General features: G+C 45.5%; 1 protein-coding gene across 1 annotated transcript in view; it reads left to right on the top strand.

Annotated features, from left to right (window-relative positions):
- Positions 1-21627, top strand: part of LOC311225148 (gamma-aminobutyric acid receptor subunit rho-2-like) — a gene marked incomplete at its 3' end in the record, with an annotated part of 65222 nt that overhangs the window by 30228 nt on the left and 13367 nt on the right. The window contains exons 3-5 of the mRNA XM_084310352.1: positions 4262-4329; positions 13312-13535; positions 20297-20379. Of these exons, the coding sequence (XP_084166478.1) occupies positions 4262-4329; positions 13312-13535; positions 20297-20379 (375 nt within the window). The remainder of the gene's footprint in view (positions 1-4261; positions 4330-13311; positions 13536-20296; positions 20380-21627) is intronic.

Raw genomic sequence — 21627 nt, forward strand, 5'->3', positions numbered from 1 at the left:
AGTTTTCGTTTTTGAGGACTGCATACTTTTTTTGCAAACCAAAACAACATACTTTATACTTATAGCACATGCATGAGCCTGGTCTCTTTTGAAAGATGACATTCTGGAGTTTCTGATTCCAGAAAGAAAATTCACTTTTAGTGCTAATGAAATAGGTCTGAACTTGAGTTTCCCCAGAATGGATGGAGGCTTCAAAAAACGTGCAGGATCCATAGCGCGAAGCCTTATGTATGTGGTACATGTCCAAATTTCATAAAGATCCATTCAGAAATGAGTGATTAGGAGTGATTTGGTTATACATCCCCAGGTGGGGTATCATTGGAAAGCCACACTCATTGGCTACAACCCTCCTCAATCATTTTCCAGATCGCCAAATGATTGACGGAACTAGAGCCCCAAGAGTAGGGAGTAGTATTTAGTCTGGGACATTTGGGACAAACCAAGTGAAGGTCAGAACAGCGGGGGTGTATTGATTTCACAGCAGGGGCTGATGACTCGTACCTAAATGAACTGTTCCACAGCCTCCGTGACACGTCCCAGGAAGAGGGGGGGGGGGGGGGGGTTGCGACCTTGATGTGTTTTTCAATTATGTGCAAGGCTTGTCCAGGGTACAGATAAGAGGACAATAGCAGGGTCTTTTTGGACGTGTGAGCGTATCATATATATCATAAAGGACACAGTGTATCATATCTATCATAAAGGACACAGTGTATCATATCTATCATAAAGGACACAGTGTATCATATCTATCATAAAGGACACAGTGTATCATATCTATCATAAAGGACACAGTGTATCATATCTATCATAAAGGACACAGTGTATCATATCTATCATAAAGGACACAGTGTATCATATCTATCATAAAGGACACAGTGTATCATATCTATCATAAAGGACACAGTGTATCATATCTATCATAAAGGACACAGTGTATCATATATATCATAAAGGACACAGTGTATCATAGCTGTCATAAAGGACACAGTGTATCATATCTGTCATAAAGGACACAGTGTATCATATATATCATAAAGTACACAGTGTATCATATCTATCATAAAGGACACAGTGTATCATATCTGTCATAAAGGACACAGTGTATCATATCTGTCATAAAGGACACAGTGTATCATATCTATCATAATACTACAAAGTATTACTACTAATAAAGACCTCTAAAGAGGTCCTGCATTATTATGCATTATTATTAATTTATACCCACTTTCAAGGCCCTCCATAACCTAGCCCCTCCTTATCTCACAGAACTTCTCCGGTCCTACACTCCCCCTCGGTCACTCAGATCCTCCTCTTCCTTCCAATTTATCACTCGCCCTTCCTGTCCCTGTCCTGTCATATATATCATAACGGACACAGTGGTGGGTATCATCATATCTATCATAAAGGACACAGTGTATCATTATATATCATAAAGGACACAGTGTATCACATCTGTCACCCGTAATAAAGAAGGCAGAATGATGAGTCCTGCAGCGGTTTAAGAGTTAAAGCCGCAGCAAGGCACAGCATGTCTATAAATCACGTCACCATGGTCCGAAAAAGAAAACAGCTTCAAGAATCCTCTTTCTACTAATGGCCGGAAAGCTGAATCGACACATTAGAACGGATTGAGACCATTTATGTGCGTAAAAAAAAGAAAAAACATTAAAAAAGCAGTATACTTCATTACATCATTGTTTATGGCGACATGTAGAATAATCCCAAAACCGTGGCATGCCAGGAGATCCCTCCGTCGGCCCTCGTATCTCCGCGGCCTTGGGTGACTCTAATCTAGCATTTAGCATATCTCTAATCCCTTCTGGATTACAGATTGTACAGTATAAGTGATGCAAAGTGGTGCAGATCGCGTGTAAGCCGCGTGTCGACCTTGGAGCTGTGAGGAGGGTCACGGTGCTTTGTGGGGCGGCGTGGCTCAGGGGTAGAGCGGGTCGTCCAATGATCGAAGGGTTGGTGGTTCGAATCCCGCTCAAGCCCATGTCCATCCCACTGCCGTTGTGTCCTTGGGCAAGACACTTAACCTACTTGCCTCGTATGAATGTGTATGCATGTGAATGAATGTTGGTGGTGGTCGGAGGGGCCGTAGGCGATGATTATTCGCCACGCTTCCGTGAGTTTGCCTCAGGGCAGCTCTGGCTGCAATTGTAGCTTACCACCACCGGTATGACTGTGTATGAACGAATAATGGACTCTGTAAGCGCTCTGGGGTCACTGGGGTGTCACAAAGAGCGCTATATAAATCCAATCCATTATTATTATTATTATTGTGTTGAAGGTCAAACATGGCCAGGAGAGAGACTTCACGACTCCCATCTGGTCTTTGGCGAAGACGAGAGAACGGGGCTTCCGTTGGATAATAGGATTAAAACGTCCTAGTCAGATTCAGATTCAGATTACTTTATTCACCATATTGTAGTACAAATGGAACGTGATTCGACATTTTACAGTGCATGCTTTTTTTCCACAATTAAGAACAACACAACAGTAAATAAATTATTATAAAGTGCAAAACAGGACAGAACAGTGAGACAACAATAAGACAGTAAAGTGCAGTGGTTGGGGACATGTATACAGTGCAGCACAAAGTTCAAGTCCAGAGGTCCAGCCCTAGCAGCTCGCCATAGAGGGGGGGGGGGGGGGGGGGGGGACACCTAACTCGTTTACCAGGCGAGCTGCTGAGGGGAAGAAACTCAGTCGCTCCCTCTGTTGGTGAAACTATGGTACTGCAACAACATGATCACTGCTTTTGATGGCTCACCCCCAGGTGCTAGAAGGGTTTCAGATTCAGATTCAAGATTCAGATTCAGATTTTGATTATCTTTTTCCCCTCCTTCTTTTTCCAATTTTTCTCCCATCCCACTGTTAGTCGTTATGCCAATTCCCAACCCCCTTCCTGGTTGTTGCGCACTTTCCCCTACTGTTGGTCCGAGAGGCCGGAGACTGTCACATGCTTTCCTCCGACGCATGTCCAGCCAGCCAGCAGCCAGCCTGGCCGCGCAGATTCTCACCGGGAGAGTGTAACGTGTGGGAGGTCGCACTACCTCTCTCCAGATCCTACCCTTGCTGAGCAGGCGCACCGACCGAACTGTAGGGGTCGCTGTCCACAACGCCCAGGACCCACCCACGGCTCCCCTCCCCCTAACTCAGCCAAACGAGTTAGTATAGCGATCAGCCCGAGCCAAGGCAATGCTGACTCTCCGGGAGTCGAGACCGCAGCCTCTTGCATTGGTGACGAGCACAATCTCCGCTACGCCACCTGACCGCCCCACTTTAGACACTTTAACACTGCATCATATTTATCTATTATGAAAGAGATTTGCACATTCATACCTCATTTGCATTTGCACCTTACCTCAAAGACAGGGCCTTCGCTGCAGCTGCCCCCACCCTCTGGAACGCCCTGCCCAACCATATCCGTCATGCAGACACCCTCTCATCATTTAAAAAAGCCCTAAAAACCCACCTTGTTACCCTTGCCGTCAAGCCTTGAACTCCTTCCTCTCTCACCTTTTATATAATTTTTATTTTATTTTAATTGTTTTTCTACTAAAACTGTATTGTTTATTTTGCTCTGTAAAGTGCCTTTGAGCATTCAGAAAAGCGCTATATAAAATTGATGTATTATTATTATTATTCCTGATGAGTTCCTGACGTTTGAGTTCCAAACAGGTTGTTATCACCATAGATATATATAGAACACTAGATAGCTTGCTCGCGCTGCCGGCCAATGGAGAGCGACGTCACTGAACCGCCGCCATCTTGCTCCAGTTAGCCTTGAGTGAGAGTGAGTGAGCTGCACAGACAAAAATACTCATAACTCGCTGAAATATTGACGGATTTACAAACTGTTTGGTTTATTACAAGCATTATTAACGTGGCTATGATTCAAGCGGTTTGTAAAAAAAAAACATCTTTAAATGTTTTTTTATAAGTATGCAGTATCATAACTACATCTTTGATGTTTATAGCAAACCAACCCGTTTGTAAATCCGTCAATATTTCAGCGAGTTATGAGTATTTTTGTCTGCAGCTCACTCACTCTCACTCAAGGCTAACTGGAGCAAGATGGCGGCGGTTCAGTGACGCTGGTGACTCCGCCTTAAGCTATCTAGTGTTCTATAGATATCTATGGTTATCACCACCCCACAACCGTGGGCCTGGACTGCTGCCAGCAGCTGGAGAACTAACGGCGAGCGTTGAAAAGGGTTAAAGCCAGTGTTCATGATGTGCGTTTGTTTTGCAGGCCCGGCCATCCCAGTGGGAGTGGACGTTCAGGTGGAGAGCTTGGACAGCATCTCTGAAGTGGACATGGTGAGTAAAACAACCGTCCCTTTCTCAGTCCCTGGTGTCACTTACCTGGACTTGAAGGGAGATATTAGGGTTAAGTGGGAGAAACCCCCCAAAAGATGACTCTCAAAATAGAATAAAAACTGAGTCATACAGAATACTGTAAAAAATATGTATTCCTGCTGGGCAGTTTTATATGTATCTTTTATGAATTATCAAATAAATTCAATCAATAAGGACATTCATTGTGGTTTTTTCACCAAACTCTGGCATCTTCCTGTTTTGATTTTTGTCCGGCTTGTGTGAGGGGAAGGTGTGGGGGATGGTAGCATGTGCGTGTGCCTTCATCTGTGTCCACGTGTTTGAGAAAGAGTGCACGTTAACTTCATCTATGTCTGTGTGTGTGAGAAAGAGTGCACGTTAACTTCATCTATGTGTGTGAGAAAGAGTGTACGTGTGTGTGTACAAAAGCAATTATTTACTATCTTGTTTTGTTCCAATGGTCTGTGAGAGGGAGAGAGAGAGAGAGAGAGAGACACAGAGAGAGAGAGGGAGAGAGGGGGGGGGGGCGTGTGTAGAATAATATAATTACATTTGTTCAGTTGCATAAACATATTAATCATGACTACTATTTGATTAATTATGTTTCCTATGCATAAAAGAGGAAACACTTTAATCAATCATCTCCAGTTACTGCTGTAGGCTTCACACACTGCTACTGGTATACCTAGCTTAGCATTCCATTTATTTGTGCTAAGCTTGGCTAGCTTGCAGCCGGATATCTTTCTAGTGAACACACAGAGAGGAAACTGGTATCTATCTTCTTGTCTGACTCTGGAGAAGATGGTAAGAACATCCCATAATGTTGGCATCTCAAAACAAACTGGTCAGACTACTGCTTGAACTTACTCCTAGAACCCACCTCACCTCTGCCCACTTTGACAACCTAGGATGGCTTAGAGTAGACGACAGAGTACAGCAACTTGCAATGGGCCTGGTCTACAAGATACACTACACGACCAAGGTACCCATGTACATGTCAAAATACTTCCCAAAGGTCAGTGAATACCACGACCACAACACCAGAGGGAGCTCCATAAATCATGTAAAACCCAGATTCGGCTCAAACAAGGGACTAAACACGTTTCGCAATTATGCCACATCAATGTGGAACGCCCTACCCAAAGCTGTAAAGGAATGTGAATCACTACCCACTTTCAAAACCACTCTCAAAGAGCACCTACGGGAGACTGCAATTCTAAACTGGCCCCTGTAAATGTCCTAACACAACCCCCCCCTCCCCCCCCCCCCCCAATGTACAGTAAATGACCAAGTATGGTCTTGTCAATATTGTACAGTTTTGCTTGTTCAGTTGTACAGTGTCCCCCACCCACTCCTCCTACCCAACCTCCCCCCCCAACCTCCTCCAATGTACAGTTTCTATGTCAAATGTATATACTCTCTTTTCTGGACTCTTTTCGTATCACAAACAGTACTGTATTTGCATGTCATAAATGTATAGATGTAGCAGTACTGTCTATCTGTATGTCATGTATGTCATATATGTTATGATGAATTGAAAATGGGGGACCCTGATGTAAACAAGACGAAAGTCTTTCTCTGGTCTGCATCCCCTTAACAATTGTATGTATTGAGCTGTACTGTACTGTACCCATTCTGCAATCTGTTAATAAAATGTTCAATCAATCAATGTTATTTTAACAAGGAGAAAGGACAGTAGTTTTCCAGTGCGCTCTCTCTCTGTCTGTCTCTCTCTTTCTCTCTGTCTCTCTCTCTGTCTCTCTCTGTCTCTCTCTGTCTCTCTCTCTCTCTCCTCTCTCTGTCTCTCTCTCTCTCTTTCTCTCTCAATTTCAATTCAATTAAATTCAAATGGGCTTTATTGACATGGGAAACATACGTTTACATTGCCAAAGCCAAGCAAAACAAAACAATGAAACAGAGAAATCAGAAGAAATCAATACATTACAGAAGACATTTTTGTATGATTGACAGTCTTTATGGTGGTTGTATTCCGTTGGATGTCCTTTTCTTGTCACAGTAGCTCACAAATCTTGCTGCTGTGTTTGCACATTCTTGTATTTCTCCCAGTAGGTATGGGAGTTTTTAGTTATTTTCCATGTTTTTCAAAGTCTCTTTGGGTGTTTGCAATTAGTGGGAAGTATATGTCTCTGATCATGTCTTGGTATAGTGGGCAGGTTGTTAAGAAGTGGAGCTTGGTTTCCACCTCTTCTTGTGTGCAGTGGGTGCACAGTCTGTCTTCTCTTGGGAGCCAGGTCTGCCTAATAGCCGTTTCATTGTTTTGTTTTGTTTGCCTTTGGCAATGTAAACGTATGTTTCCCATGTCTTTAAAACCCATTTGAATTGAAAATGTAATTGGAGAGAGAGAGAGAGAGAGAGAGAGAGAGGGGCTGTGTGTAGAAGAATATAATTACATTTGTTCAGTTGCATAAACATGTTAATCATGACTACTATTTGATTAATTATGTTTCCTATGCATAAAAGAGGAAACACTTTAATCAATCATCTCCAGTTACTGCTGTAGGCTTCACACACTGCTACTGGTATACCTAGCTTAGCATTCCATTTATTTGTGCTAAGCTTGGCTAGCTTGCAGCCGGATATCTTTCTAGTGAACACACAGAGAGGAAACTGGTATCTATCTTCTTGTCTGACTCTGGAGAAGATGGTAAGAACATCCCATAATGTTGGCATCTCAAAACAAACTGGTCAGACTACTGCTTGAACTTACTCCTAGAACCCACCTCACCTCTGCCCACTTTGACAACCTAGGATGGCTTAGAGTAGACGACAGAGTACAGCAACTTGCAATGGGCCTGGTCTACAAGATACACTACACGACCAAGGTACCCATGTACATGTCAAAATACTTCCCAAAGGTCAGTGAATACCACGACCACAACACCAGAGGGAGCTCCATAAATCATGTAAAACCCAGATTCGGCTCAAACAAGGGACTAAACACGTTTCGCAATTATGCCACATCAATGTGGAACGCCCTACCCAAAGCTGTAAAGGAATGTGAATCACTACCCACTTTCAAAACCACTCTCAAAGAGCACCTACGGGAGACTGCAATTCTAAACTGGCCCCTGTAAATGTCCTAACACAACCCCCCCCCCCCCCCCCCCCCCCCCCAATGTACAGTAAATGACCAAGTATGGTCTTGTCAATATTGTACAGTTTTGCTTGTTCAGTTGTACAGTGTCCCCCACCCACTCCTCCTACCCAACCTCCCCCCCAACCTCCTCCAATGTACAGTTTCTATGTCAAATGTATATACTCTCTTTTCTGGACTCTTTTCGTATCACAAACAGTACTGTATTTGCATGTCATAAATGTATAGATGTAGCAGTACTGTCTATCTGTATGTCATGTATGTCATATATGTTATGATGAATTGAAAATGGGGGACCCTGATGTAAACAAGACGAAAGTCTTTCTCTGGTCTGCATCCCCTTAACAATTGTATGTATTGAGCTGTACTGTACTGTACCCATTCTGCAATCTGTTAATAAAATGTTCAATCAATCAATGTTATTTTAACAAGGAGAAAGGACAGTAGTTTTCCAGTGCGCTCTCTCTCTGTCTGTCTCTCTCTTTCTCTCTGTCTCTCTCTCTGTCTCTCTCTGTCTCTCTCTGTCTCTCTCTCTCTCTCCTCTCTCTGTCTCTCTCTCTCTCTTTCTCTCTCAATTTCAATTCAATTAAATTCAAATGGGCTTTATTGACATGGGAAACATACGTTTACATTGCCAAAGCCAAGCAAAACAAAACAATGAAACAGAGAAATCAGAAGAAATCAATACATTACAGAAGACATTTTTGTATGATTGACAGTCTTTATGGTGGTTGTATTCCGTTGGATGTCCTTTTCTTGTCACAGTAGCTCACAAATCTTGCTGCTGTGTTTGCACATTCTTGTATTTCTCCCAGTAGGTATGGGAGTTTTTAGTTATTTTCCATGTTTTTCAAAGTCTCTTTGGGTGTTTGCAATTAGTGGGAAGTATATGTCTCTGATCATGTCTTGGTATAGTGGGCAGGTTGTTAAGAAGTGGAGCTTGGTTTCCACCTCTTCTTGTGTGCAGTGGGTGCACAGTCTGTCTTCTCTTGGGAGCCAGGTCTGCCTAATAGCCGTTTCATTGTTTTGTTTTGTTTGCCTTTGGCAATGTAAACGTATGTTTCCCATGTCTTTAAAACCCATTTGAATTGAAAATGTAATTGGAGAGAGAGAGAGAGAGAGAGAGAGGGGCTGTGTGTAGAAGAATATAATTACATTTGTTCAGTTGCATAAACATGTTAATCATGACTACTATTTGATTAATTATGTTTCCTATGCATAAAAGAGGAAACACTTTAATCAATCATCTTCAGTTACTACTGTAGGCTTCACACACGACTACTACTGAGCTAGGCTAGCTTGCAGCCGGATATATTTCTAGTGAACGTACGCAGAGAGGAAACTCAAAAAATATATTTCCCCCTTGTTTTTACCGGCACATAAACTGTGTAGTGTATTGAGAGGGGGGGGGACCCTATTAACTGTTACACCACGAGAACGGCATGCTGGGTAAAGCTCGCTAACTAGCCAGGTAGCTTAACTGTCTGTTAACAGCTGGGAGAACAGAAAAGAAAGATGAGGAAAGAAAGACTGGAGATTTAATTAGCATTTGTACGTTTTGTACGTTTGCCACGTTGTTTCACTAAGTTCACACATTTCAAGCCATCAGTGACGTAACGTTCAGAATTAATGCCGTACGTTCGCCCGGTCCGCTAGCGTTAGCTGTTAGCGATGACAGCAGCCAGCGGCTAGCTCACTTGTTGGATTATCTCACCTTCACTATTAACTAAACAAAACCATATTGTTGGATACTTCGGTAATCAGCCAATCTCATCTCTTCACCTGCTCCTCCGTGACTCTCCCCATCTGCGTTGTGTTTGTTTTCAATACTTCACATTGGCTGTCTGTCACACACACTGTATCAAACCCCGTTGGTACATCCGTAATCAGAAGAAAACGACACTGGCAATGTGATCTCTTTCCTTAGAATATGTTGTTTATTTTCATAAACATACTCTGCACAAGATGGAAACACAGTTCATTATCTCTACCATCTCTTCTGCTATTAGTCCAATGGTTTTGAGGCCTCGTCGTCAGCCAAAACCTTCCCCGTTAGCCGAAGCTAGCGACGACGTGGCATTCCCTTCCTCGCCGCGAGGGGAGGAGGGATCGTTTCAAAGTCTCTGATCAACGCGTCTGCTCGCCTCCGCGTCGTGTCTTAGTCTAACTTACCCCGGAAAAACTCACATCTCATAACGTCTTCCCCCTAGCAACGGGGCCCCGCCCCCTTTTCTCGTTACTAAGTGACACGATACCATAGCAACGGCACTTTTGGTCTTTGACACACTAAACGTCTCTTTTCTCCCCATAGCTCTCTGACCAAACCTCCCCCCACTAGTGCATATCAGTTGTTGATATTACCAACTTGCCGACGACCTTGGAGCCCAGCCCATGGCTCTATTAGCCTGTGGCTTCCCAGTCTAGCTTGAAAGCACACACCACTAATACTGTCCTCCTCATCTGAGTTCTAAAAGCAGATGCTGTCATCCACCGATATTTACATTATATACACATTGAAAAACAAGGCTACTTCCTTCAATATGTTAACGTGGAAATTCGGACATTTCAAACATCAATGATTCATTCAACTTTCTGAATGAATGCTTTTATTTCGTAGCCAGCTGGGAGACATAAAAATATAAGACTGTTAAAAATGACAGCAGCCGGCTAGCTCGCTTGTTTGGATTAATCTCACATCCGCTATTAAGTCAAAACAAAATCATATGTTAAAATTGTAATTCTGTGAGTTTTGCCCATCCCTAGTAAACTCAGATTCACAAATAAAAAGCTGGGTAAAAAAATGTATTTAAAGTAGGTGGATTCCTTTTCCACTACATCCCTGAGAGAGTCTCTCAATGTTATGTCAAGATTCAAGATTCAATAGTTTTATTTCAAAACCACAATGTCAGTTTGGCTACATTATCCATTGTCCGGCAAAACAACATTTGAAAAAATAAATGAAAGAGGAAAAGAGGACCCCCCCCCCCCCCCCCACAGCCAGAAACTGTACACTGTTTGAAAAGGAGATGGAAGAAGCAATTGGCTTATCCGTTTCCATCCCCCATCAAATACTTCAACCACACACAACACAATCACACACACACACACACACACACACACACACACACACACACACACACACACACACACACACACACACACACACACACACACACACACACACACACACACACGCACACATAAGACTATACTCTCATGCAGGGGCGTAGCTGGGGGGGGGGGTAGCTTAGGATGATTCCAAGGGCCCAGCACTGAGGGGGCCCCCCAAATTTTTTTTTTTTTTTTTTTTTTTAACTAGACATCACTCAGGTGTATTATTGATGCTCTCATTGATACTATGTTTGTTTCTGAAGTGTGTGTGTGTGTGTGTGTGTGTGTGTGTGTGTGTGTGTGTGTGTGTGTGTGTGTGTGTGTGTGTGTGTGTGTGTGTGTGAGATATATAGAGAGAGAGGGGGGGCTTTGGTAGACTATTGCATTGGTCCATTAATTGAAGATGAACGCAATGCGACATCCTTTACTAGGCTGAACTGCTGATCCGAATGTATAGGTAAAAACCATATTATGCGTTTTCATCAATAAAAAAATGGAGAAAAAAAAATCCGCTTGCGCGCTTACGCGCGCTCGCATTCACTGGGGGCCTACAAATACATTCTTTCATGGGGCCCAGAATCTGGAGCTACACCCCTGCTCTCATGTCACCCTTCCCCTCAAATCTCATACAATAAGTTGGACTTCCTGTCATGTGTAGGAGACATGCGGAGCTGCCTTTACTTACCACACAGATGGCCACAATTACTCGTGGTGCCGCCATGTGACCGTTGGGGCCGCTTACATAACGAGTCAGACTGTGGGAGTGAATGGAGGGCGACCTCTTAAGTCGTCTCTCAGCCTCCCGTGCTTCTTTTTTAGCGATGGCGGTTTTAAAAACCTTAGCCTTGTGTGACCCTGGACGGATGTCTCACACGTCACTCTAAACTACACACTGAGAGGCTTTCAGCATCTCTAACTGTTTATATATCTCCAGACTTCCGTCCTTTTATACTTGCTTTTTTTAATACCAGACCAGCAGCAAACGGGATGCTTTTAAATGTTCCTTTGATGCAGTCAGTATGCTACGACTAGCCCTTCATGAAACATGTAACTGTTTTTTACCTGATGCTATTGCTGATCTGATTATGCTTCTCGCCACTGCGCACAAATACAGGCCTTCTGTGTTTGTATTTGATCTGTATGTTTTTTGTTTAATGTGCTGTATATTTTATATGCCCTGTTTTTATGTTGAAACTTTATGTTGTGTGCCGTGTTGGTCAGGACTCCCTGGAAGAAGAGATCTTGTATCTCAATAAATCACATCGTGTTTATATGTTTTATGTTTATATTTTATATTTTATTTTATCTTACTACTACATTTACATTTAGTCATTTAGCTGATGCTTTTATCCAAAGCGACTTACAAGTTCTGTACGTCGATAAGTCAGCAGGAAGGGCACAACTCTATCAGCTGAGCAACAATGTTCATCAAACTGTGTTGAAACTCGGGTGCTGTAGTGTTAATTGCCCTTGAGCAAGACACTTAACCCCTAATTGCTCCTGATGAGCAGGTTGGCACCTTGCATTAACCTTTAACCTTTAACCCTCAGACACTACAGTTAGGGTTAAAGGTTAATGTCCCCTGTGTCCCCAGGACTTCACCATGACGCTGTACCTCAGACACTACAGTTAGGGTTAAAGGTTAAAGGTTAAAGGTTAATGTCCCCTGTGTCCCCAGGACTTCACCATGACACTGTGCCTCAGACACTACAGTTAGGGTTAAAGGTTAAAGGTTAATGTCCCCCTGTGTCCTCAGGACTTCACCATGACGCTCTACCTGAGACACTACAGTTAGGGTTAAAGGTTAAAGGTTAATGTCCCCTGTGTCCCCAGGACTTCACCATGACGCTGTACCTCAGACACTACAGTTAGGGTTAAAGGTTAAAGGTTAATGTCCCCCTGTGACCCCAGGACTTCACCATGACGCTCTACCTCAGACACTACTGTTAGGGTTAAAGGTTAAAGGTTAATGTCCCCCTGTTGTCCCCAGGACTTCACCATGACCCTGTACCTCAGACACTACAGTTAGGGTTAAAGGTTAAAGGTTAATGTCCCCTGTGTCCTCAGGACTTCACCATGACCCTGTACCTCAGACACTACAGTTAGGGTTAAAGGTTAAAGGTTAATGTCCCCTGTGTCCCCAGGACTTCACCATGACCCTGTACCTCAGACACTACAGTTAGGGTTAAAGGTTAAAGGTTAATGTCCCCCTGTGTCCTCAGACACTACAGTTAGGGTTAAAGGTTAAAGGTTAATGTCCCCCTGTGCCCTCAGGACTTCACCATGACGCTGTACCTGAGACACTACAGTTAGGGTTAAAGGTTAAAGGTTAATGTCCCCTGTGTCCCCAGGACTTCACCATGACTCTGTGCCTCAGACACTACAGTTAGGGTTAAAGGTTAAAGGTTAATGTCCCCCTGTGTCCCCAGGACTTCACCATGACCCTGTACCTCAGACACTACAGTTAGGGTTAAAGGTTAAAGGTTAATGTCCCCTGTGTCCCCAGGACTTCACCATGACTCTGTGCCTCAGACACTACAGTTAGGGTTAAAGGTTAAAGGTTAATGTCCCCTGTGTCCCCAGGACTTCACCATGACTCTGTGCCTCAGACACTACAGTTAGGGTTAAAGGTTAAAGGTTAATGTCCCCTGTGTCCCCAGGACTTCACCATGACTCTGTGCCTCAGACACTACAGTTAGGGTTAAAGGTTAAAGGTTAATGTCCCCCTGTGACCCCAGGACTTCACCATGACCCTGTACCTCAGACACTACTGGAAGGACGAGCGCCTGTCCTTCACCAGCAGCACCAACAAGAGCATGACGTTCGACGGCCGGCTGGTGAAGAAGATCTGGGTGCCGGACGTGTTCTTCGTCCACTCCAAGAGGTCCTTCATCCACGACACCACCACGGAGAATATCATGCTGCGGGTGTTCCCCGACGGACACGTGCTCTACAGCCTGCGGTGAGGGGGGCGTCAACTATAGTCTTCCTGGGGTCCGAGACAACATTAAAACATTACAACATATACAGTAAAAAAAAATGTATCCACTTTTTCTCCTCCTGTTTTTCTGTGTTTTTCTTTTCCTCCCATCCCAATTTTAGTCGTTATGCCAATTCCCCCCCTCCCCTTCCTGGTTGTTGCTCGCATGTGCCCCCCACTGGTCGGTCTAGGGAGCCCTGAAGTCTACCACGTGCTTCCTCCAAGAAATAGGAGACAGCCAGCAGCCTCTTTTCAGCGAGGACTCTCATTGGGTGAAGTGTAACGTGTGGGAGGTCACACTACCCTCACCCATCTCCCTCCCTCGCCGGCGTGCAGGCGCCCTGACCGACCTGTAGGAGTCGCTGTTTACAACGACCAGATTACCACCCCACCGGCTTCCCTCCCGCTGACTCTGCCAATCGAGCCAGTATGACGGCCGGCCCAAGCCGGAGGCAACGCTGACAGCCGGATTCGATACCGGTGTCTCTCGCGTTGGTGACGAGCGATTAGTCCGCTGCGCCACCCGGCCGCCCCAACATATACAGTACAATTAAAACACAATACAATTAAAACATAGCAAGACGTACCAACCGAGGAAACACAACAACATTAACACACAAACAAATGATATCTAAATATATACAAATGTATATCAAACGAGAATGGCGCTGCAACGACCGGCTGCCTTTCTGTTCGCTCCGTCGAGACTGTGCTTACTTTTGTTAATATTTATAGTTTTAAGAGTTTTGTCTGTACCAACAGTAGGTGCATTTAATGTGTATGACCGTCAGTCACTTATAGACATCGGATTACGGGAAACTTACCGATTGGATTACTCACTGGACCAGCTTTCCGAACCGCAACAATGGCCTGAGGAGATTCTCCGGAGAATGGGACCAGATCCCTTTGTTCCCGACCCCAGGAACAAAGGATCCAGACAGCGTGGGAAGAGAGCTGGGATCCGTAACAGGCTGAGATCCAGACGCCACCGAACGCCATTACCCAGTATATTGCTAGCCAATGTACAATCAATTGACAATAAATTGGACGATATCCGAGCAAGGATTCAATACCAAAGAGACGTCAGAGACTGCAACGTTCTCTGCTTCACCGAGACGCGGCTGGCGCCGGACGTTCCAGACCACGCAATCCAACCGGCCGAACACTTCTTTATCCACCGCAAGGATCGTACAGCAGAGTCCGGTAAACAGGTAAACCAGGTCTTGCTCGAAAAAGAGATCTTTGATCTCAAGTGACTACCTGGTAAAATAAAGGTAAAAAAAAAAAAAAAAAAAAAAAACGTGGAGGAGGTATTGCCTTCATGTTTAACAACAATTGGAGCGATCCAACTAACGTGAAGGAATTATCCAACCACTGCTGCCCAGACCTGGAATATATAACCATCAAGTGTCGTCCTTTCTTCCTCCCGAGGGAGTTAACGGCGATCATCCTTGTAGGAGTGTATATTCCACCGCAAGCCAGTAACAACGTCGCGCTCTCCAGACTCCACGACGAGGTAAATAGAATACAAGCGGCGAACGTTAACGCCGCCATTTTAGTGCTGGGTGATTTCAATAGCGCCAATCTGAGAAAGGTATTACCTGACTTCTATCAGCATGTGACTTGCAACACCAGAGGCGGTAACATCCTAGATCACTGTTACACGCAATTTAAAGGTGGCTACAAGGCTCATTCTGATAGTGGTTTTGGTAAATCAGATCACGCGTCCATCTTTCTTTCACCAATGTACAAACAGAGAATCAAAAGTACTCCTGTAGTCTCGCGAGAGGTGCAGAAATGGGATTTGACGTCAGAGGAGACGCTCCAGTCTGCGTTTGACTGCACAGACTGGAATGTGTTCCGCGACACAGATAACATTAATGTCTACACGGAGACAGTGCTGGACTATGTTTGTACTTTGGTGGAAGAAACAATCCCCACTACCAAAATGAGAGTTTACCCAAATCAAAAACCCTGGGTAGACAAATCCGTCCGTGAAGCTCTGAGAGAGCGCACCAAAGCATACAACGACGGCCTAGTGGCAGGCAACATGAATGACCACAAGGTGGCGCGATACAACGTAAGGAGGACAGTGTCAGAGGCCAAACGGCGCTACAGGGATAAAATTGAACTCCAGTTTGAACAAGCTGACTCTAGAGCTATGTGGCAGGGGCTCAAAACAATGACAGACTACAAAGGCGCCTCCCTCAAACTGAACAGTGACATCTCCTTAGCAAATGACCTCAATACCTTCTATGCGAGGTTTGATGCTAGTAATAACAACACCAGCTCACAAGCCACGGCAATGGGGGGGGGGGGGGTCGGCTGCTGATGGAGGCGCAGTGTTCAGGGTAACAGAGCATGAGGTGAGGCGGACCTTTAAAAAAGTGAATATCAGGAAGGCAGCAGGTCCGGACGGCATCCCCGGCCGCGTCCTAAAAGTCTGTGCCGACCAACTGGCCCCAGTATTCACTGACATATTTAACCTGTCCTTAGAACAGGCTGTCATCCCCACCTGCCTGAAGAAGTCCACTATTATCCCTGTACCCAAAAAATCCAAGCCTGCTTGCCTCAACGACTACCGCCCTGTAGCTCTCACCTCCATAGCCATGAAGTGCTTTGAGAAGCTAGTAAAGGGCTACATCTGCTCCTCCCTCCCCATCAACATGGACCCCCTGCAATTTGCATACCGCCCCAACAGGTCCACGGAGGACGCCATAGCCCATGTGCTGCACACAGCAGCATCACACCTGGACAAGAGGCAGGGGAACTATGTGAGAATGCTATTCATCGACTACAGCTCGGCATTCAATACCATAGTCCCCTCCATACTCATAGCCAAGCTCAGGGACCTGGGCTTGAACTATGACCTCTGCCAGTGGGTCTTGGACTTCCTGACTGGCAGACCCCAGGTGGTGAGAGCAGGCAACTGCACCTCCTCATCCATCACCCTCAACATAGGGGCCCCCCAGGGCTGTGTTCTGAGTCCCCTCCTCTACTCCCTGTACACACACGACTGTGTGGCTCAGCGGAGTAGCAATACAATCATCAAATTTGCTGACGACACAGTGGTGGTGGGCCTGATCTCTGCCAACGATGAGAGGGCCTACCTGGAAGAGGTCAAGGTCCTGGCGGGATGGTGCCAGGAAAACAGCCTCTCCCTGAACGTCAGCAAAACAAAGGAGATGATTGTGGACTTCAGGAGGTCAGGGGTCAAGGACTACAGCCCCCTCAGCATCGACGGGGCACCGGTTGAGAGAGTCAACAGCTTTAAGTACCTCGGAGCCTACATATCCGAGGACTTGACATGGACCACACACATTGACAGTGTTGTGAAGAAGGCACGACAACGCCTCTACTTCCTCAGGCGCCTAAGGAAGTTCCAAGTCAGTCAGAAGATCCTTAAGAACTTCTACTCATGTACAATAGAGAGCATCTTGACCGTCAAAACATCACCTCCTGGTTTGGGAATAGCACTGCACAAGACCGAAGTAGACTACAAAGAGTGACACGTTCAGCCGAACGCACAATTGGAGGGGGGCTCCCCACCCTCCAGAACATTTACAACAAGCGTTGCAAGGGCAAGGCTAAGAGAATCATTAAAGACTCCAGTCACCCGAACAACTGCCTCTTTGAACTGCTGCGGTCAGGCAAGCGATACCGGAGTCTCAAGGCGAGCACAGAAAGACTCAGAAGAAGCTTCTATCCCCAGGCCATCAGGCTGCTAAACGAACAATGAACACTACACAACAACAACCACCAAACGCACATAGCACACACATCCACACGCACACACTCACTTTAAACAAACACACTCTAGCACCCACTCCACACACTTTATAGCACACACCCACTTTAAACAAACACACTGTAGCACCCACTCCCCACACTTTATATTTATTGATGAAGGATTGCACTACAACTCGTACACCTTACTGTAAATTGTACCTAAATTGTACCTCATCCCATTTCTGCTTTGCACTATATAGTACTGTACATTAGTACACTGCATAGTATTGTATATTATATGGTAACTCAGAACATTGTACATATGTCTATACCGAACACTGTGACCTCACTTTCTTCTTCTAAATTACATGCTATACTATGTTATTTGATACTATCTTGTCTAGCACAGTCTCTGGAGCGTAACAGTAAGAAGCATTTTGTATGAAAGTATTCTGTACTTCTGTATGACAACTATTAAAGAAACTTGAAACTTGAAACTTGAAATAATATGGTAAAATACATGTGCACATTTGAGCTGTAAATTATTTCATCCGGAGTATATTTAGGACTGTGGGTTGTGATGACTTTCTGAAAACAAATTAATGAGTTGACAGAAAGTCTTTTCTCAACACTCGGCCAACTAAGACGTTCATGCAACACTAGTCCTATTATGAGCAGCCAAGAACGAGTCTTGCTGCCTTATTTTGAAACCTATTTAGCAACTGTTTTGAAGCAGAAGCGCACACGACAGAACAGTAATTCAAGTGGCACAAAACCAAAGCACAAACAATTTGATTAAGGTGAGACAGCACCCCCTAATAGGGAAGAAAATTATTTGAATAGATATCACTATGAAACTTTCCCAGTTTGTTATGTACATATAAACTATATAAAGGTTTTCTGAATTGTATGTTTATATATGAAAATGAGGCACTTCTCCATTAAATATGTGCACATTTATGGATGCAATCAGGAAAAATGAAGTCAAATAAACAACTAAATATGTGTTATTGATGTTTTATTGTCACTAGTTTCATAGAAGACATGTTTAGGAAGCTAAATATAACAAAATCTCAATATTGTTGAAAAAAGGCGATTTTGGGGGTGCTGTCTCGCCTTAAACAATGCAAATGGAAGGACTGGTGCACATTTCCTGGCAGTAGCAACAGCTCTACCCATTTTAAAAACAGTTTTGTTGATGTGATCAGACCATGATAAAGAACTATCAAGCCAAAGGCCTAGTAGCTTAGTTTTTTTCAACCTGCTGTATACAACAATAATACAACAATCACAGTGTCAAACAGTAGTGGTCTATATATTGCACAGTGTGGGAGGAGGGGGAGAGGGAGTTTAGTGCATATCAGAGTTCAAGGTGGTGACGGCTCTTGGTTCTGGCTCTGATGCAGCTGTAACGCTGCCCCCCGGTGGTAGCAGGTGGAACAGGTGGAAGCAGGGTGTGAGCTGTAACACTGCCCCCCGGTGGTAGCAGGTGGAACTGGTGGAGGCAGGGTGTGAGCTGTAACGCTGCCCCCCGGTGGTAGCAGGTGGAACAGGTGGAGGCAGGGCGTGAGCCGCCCTTTATGGTGTTCCTCGCTCTGTTGAGGCAGCGGGAGTTATGTATGTTCTTCAGGGAGGGGAGGGGGCAGGGAGGGGAGGGGGCAGCCCATGATGTTCTGTGCTGAATGGCCTTCCTGTCCGCCTCAGTGCAGCTGGCGTGCCACCCTGTTACACAGCCAGCAGGCTATCCACCCTGTTACACAGCCAGCAGGCTCTCAGAGTACCACCCTGTTACACAGTCTCTCAGAGTACCACCCTGTTACACAGCCAGCAGGCTCTCAGAGTACCACCCTGTTACACAGTCTCTCAGAGTACCACCCTGTTACACAGTCTCTCAGAGTACCACCCTGTTACACAGCCAGCAGGCTCTCAGAGTACCACCCTGTTACACAACCAGCAGGCTCTCCACCCTGTTACACAGTCTCTCAGAGTACCACCCTGTTACACAGTCTCTCAGAGTACCACCCTGTTACACAGTCTCTCAGAGTACCACCCTGTTACACAGTCAGCAGGCTCTCAGAGTACCACCCTGTTACACAGCCAGCAGGCTCTCAGAGTACCACCCTGTTACACAGTCTCTCAGAGTACCACCCTGTTACACAGTCTCTCAGAGTACCACCCTGTTACACAGTCTCTCAGAGTACCACCCTGTTACACAGCTAGCAGGCTCTCCACCCTGTTACACAGCCAGCAGGCTCTCAGAGTACCACCCTGTTACACAGTCAGCAGGCTCTCCACCCTGTTACACAGTCAGCAGGCTCTCAGAGTACCACCCTGTTACACAGTCTCTCAAAGTACCACCCTGTTACACAGTCAGCAGACTCTCAGAGTACCACCCTGTTACACAGTCTCTCAGAGCACCACCCTGTTACACAGCCAGCAGGCTCTCCACCCTGTTACACAGTCAGCAGGCTCTCAGAGTACCACCCTGTTACACAGTCTCTCAGAGTACCACCCTGTTACACAGCCAGCAGGCTCTCAGAGTACTACCCTGTTACACAGTCAGCAGGCTCTCAGAGTACCACCCTGTTACACAGTCTCTCAGAGTACCACCCTGTTACACAGCCAGCAGGCTCTCAGAGTACCACCCTGTTACACAGTCTCTCAGAGTACTACCCTGTTACACAGTCTCTCAGAGTACCACCCTGTTACACAGCCAGCAGTCTCTCAGAGTACCACCCTGTTACACAGTCAGCAGTCTCTCAGAGTACCACCCTGTTACACAGTCTCTCAGAGTACCACCCTGTTACACAGCCAGCAGTCTCTCAGAGTACCACCCTGTTACACAGCCAGCAGGCTCTCAGAGTACCACCCTGTTACACAGTCAGCAGGCTCTCAGAGTACCACCCTGTTACACAGGGGGAGTTCAAAAGGTGTAACACAACATCACAACCAGATATCTAAGTAGAGATGTAATGGGGTGTATTGATGACTGTTGTTGTTGTTGTTGTTGACAGGGTGACGGTGACAGCAGCCTGCAACATGGACTTCAGTCGCTTCCCGCTGGATTCCCAGACCTGCTCGCTGGAGCTGGAGAGCTGTGAGTCACACGCCGTCACGTAGAGCGACCAATATGGGTTTCCCCCCGCGGCCGATACGATATTCAGAGAGCAGGCCGGCCGGTGGCTGATGTAATGATATTCGGGGTGCGACAGTGGCTCGGGAGGTAGAGCAGTCGTCTGGCAATCCGGAGGTTCCCGGTTCGATTCCCACTCCTCCCGGGCAGCGTGTTGAAGTGTCCTTGAGCAAGATACTTAACCCCTAACTGCTCCAGATGAGCAGGTCGGCACCTCGCATGGTCGCCTCCGCCGTCGGTGTGTGAATGTGTGAGTGAACGGGTAAAAATATGAGGAACAAATTGTAAAGAGCTTTGGATAAAAGAACTATATAAATGCACCATTTACCATTTTATATCTAGAGAGCAGGGCGGCCGGTGACCGATATAATACAGATGTTTTGGCATCTGTGTTTACAGATTTACAGACCTTTGAAAGGTTTGTTGTAGGTTTGAGTGAGCTGTGTAATCTAATCTAAAGATGTCTAAGAATCTAAGATGACGTTACATACAGTAGGTTCAACAACGTGTGCTTTTATTTTGATATTCCTTAATTCCACGTTGAAATTACGCGATACATTAAGTGTGGGGTCCCCGAAACATTTTCGAAATAGAATGGGGTTGTGGTATAAAAAAGTTTGAGAACCCCTGCTGTAATAATAATAATAATAAACTTCATTTGTATAGCAAAGTGCTTCACAACAGAAAAAAGACAGGCATAAAATGAGCACATAAAGTGCAGACATATAAAATCACAGTAGAGGTAAGACTGCTCAAGCTTTAGTGAAATAGTGAAATTTCCCTTTAAGTCAATATCTATAAACACACTCTCTCTCTGACTTTATATTAATTCTGTCTGCCGGGCAGCTGTTCCCGCTCCGCGGTCTGTCTCCCTCCCCTGATAGAGAGAGTGAGAGGGTGCTCTTGGTCTGTCTCCTTCCCCTGATAGAGAGAGTGAGAGGGGGCTCTTGGTCTGTCTCCTCCCCCTGATAGAGAGAGTGAGAGGGGGCTCTTGGTCTGTCTCCTCCCCCTGATAGAGAGAGTGAGAGGGGGCTCTTGGTCTGTCTCCTCCCCCTGATAGAGAGAGTGAGAGGGGGCTCTTGGTCTGTCTCCTTCCCCTGATAGAGAGTGAGAGGGTGCTCTTGGTCTGTCTCCCTCCCCTGATAGAGAGTGAGAGGGTGCTCTTGGTCTGTCTCCTCCCCCTGATAGAGAGAGTGAGAGGGGGCTCTTGGT

Source organism: Notolepis coatsorum (genome assembly GCF_963971535.1).
Source record: "Notolepis coatsorum genome assembly, chromosome: 3".
NCBI classification, from domain to species: domain Eukaryota; kingdom Metazoa; phylum Chordata; class Actinopteri; order Aulopiformes; family Paralepididae; genus Notolepis; species Notolepis coatsorum.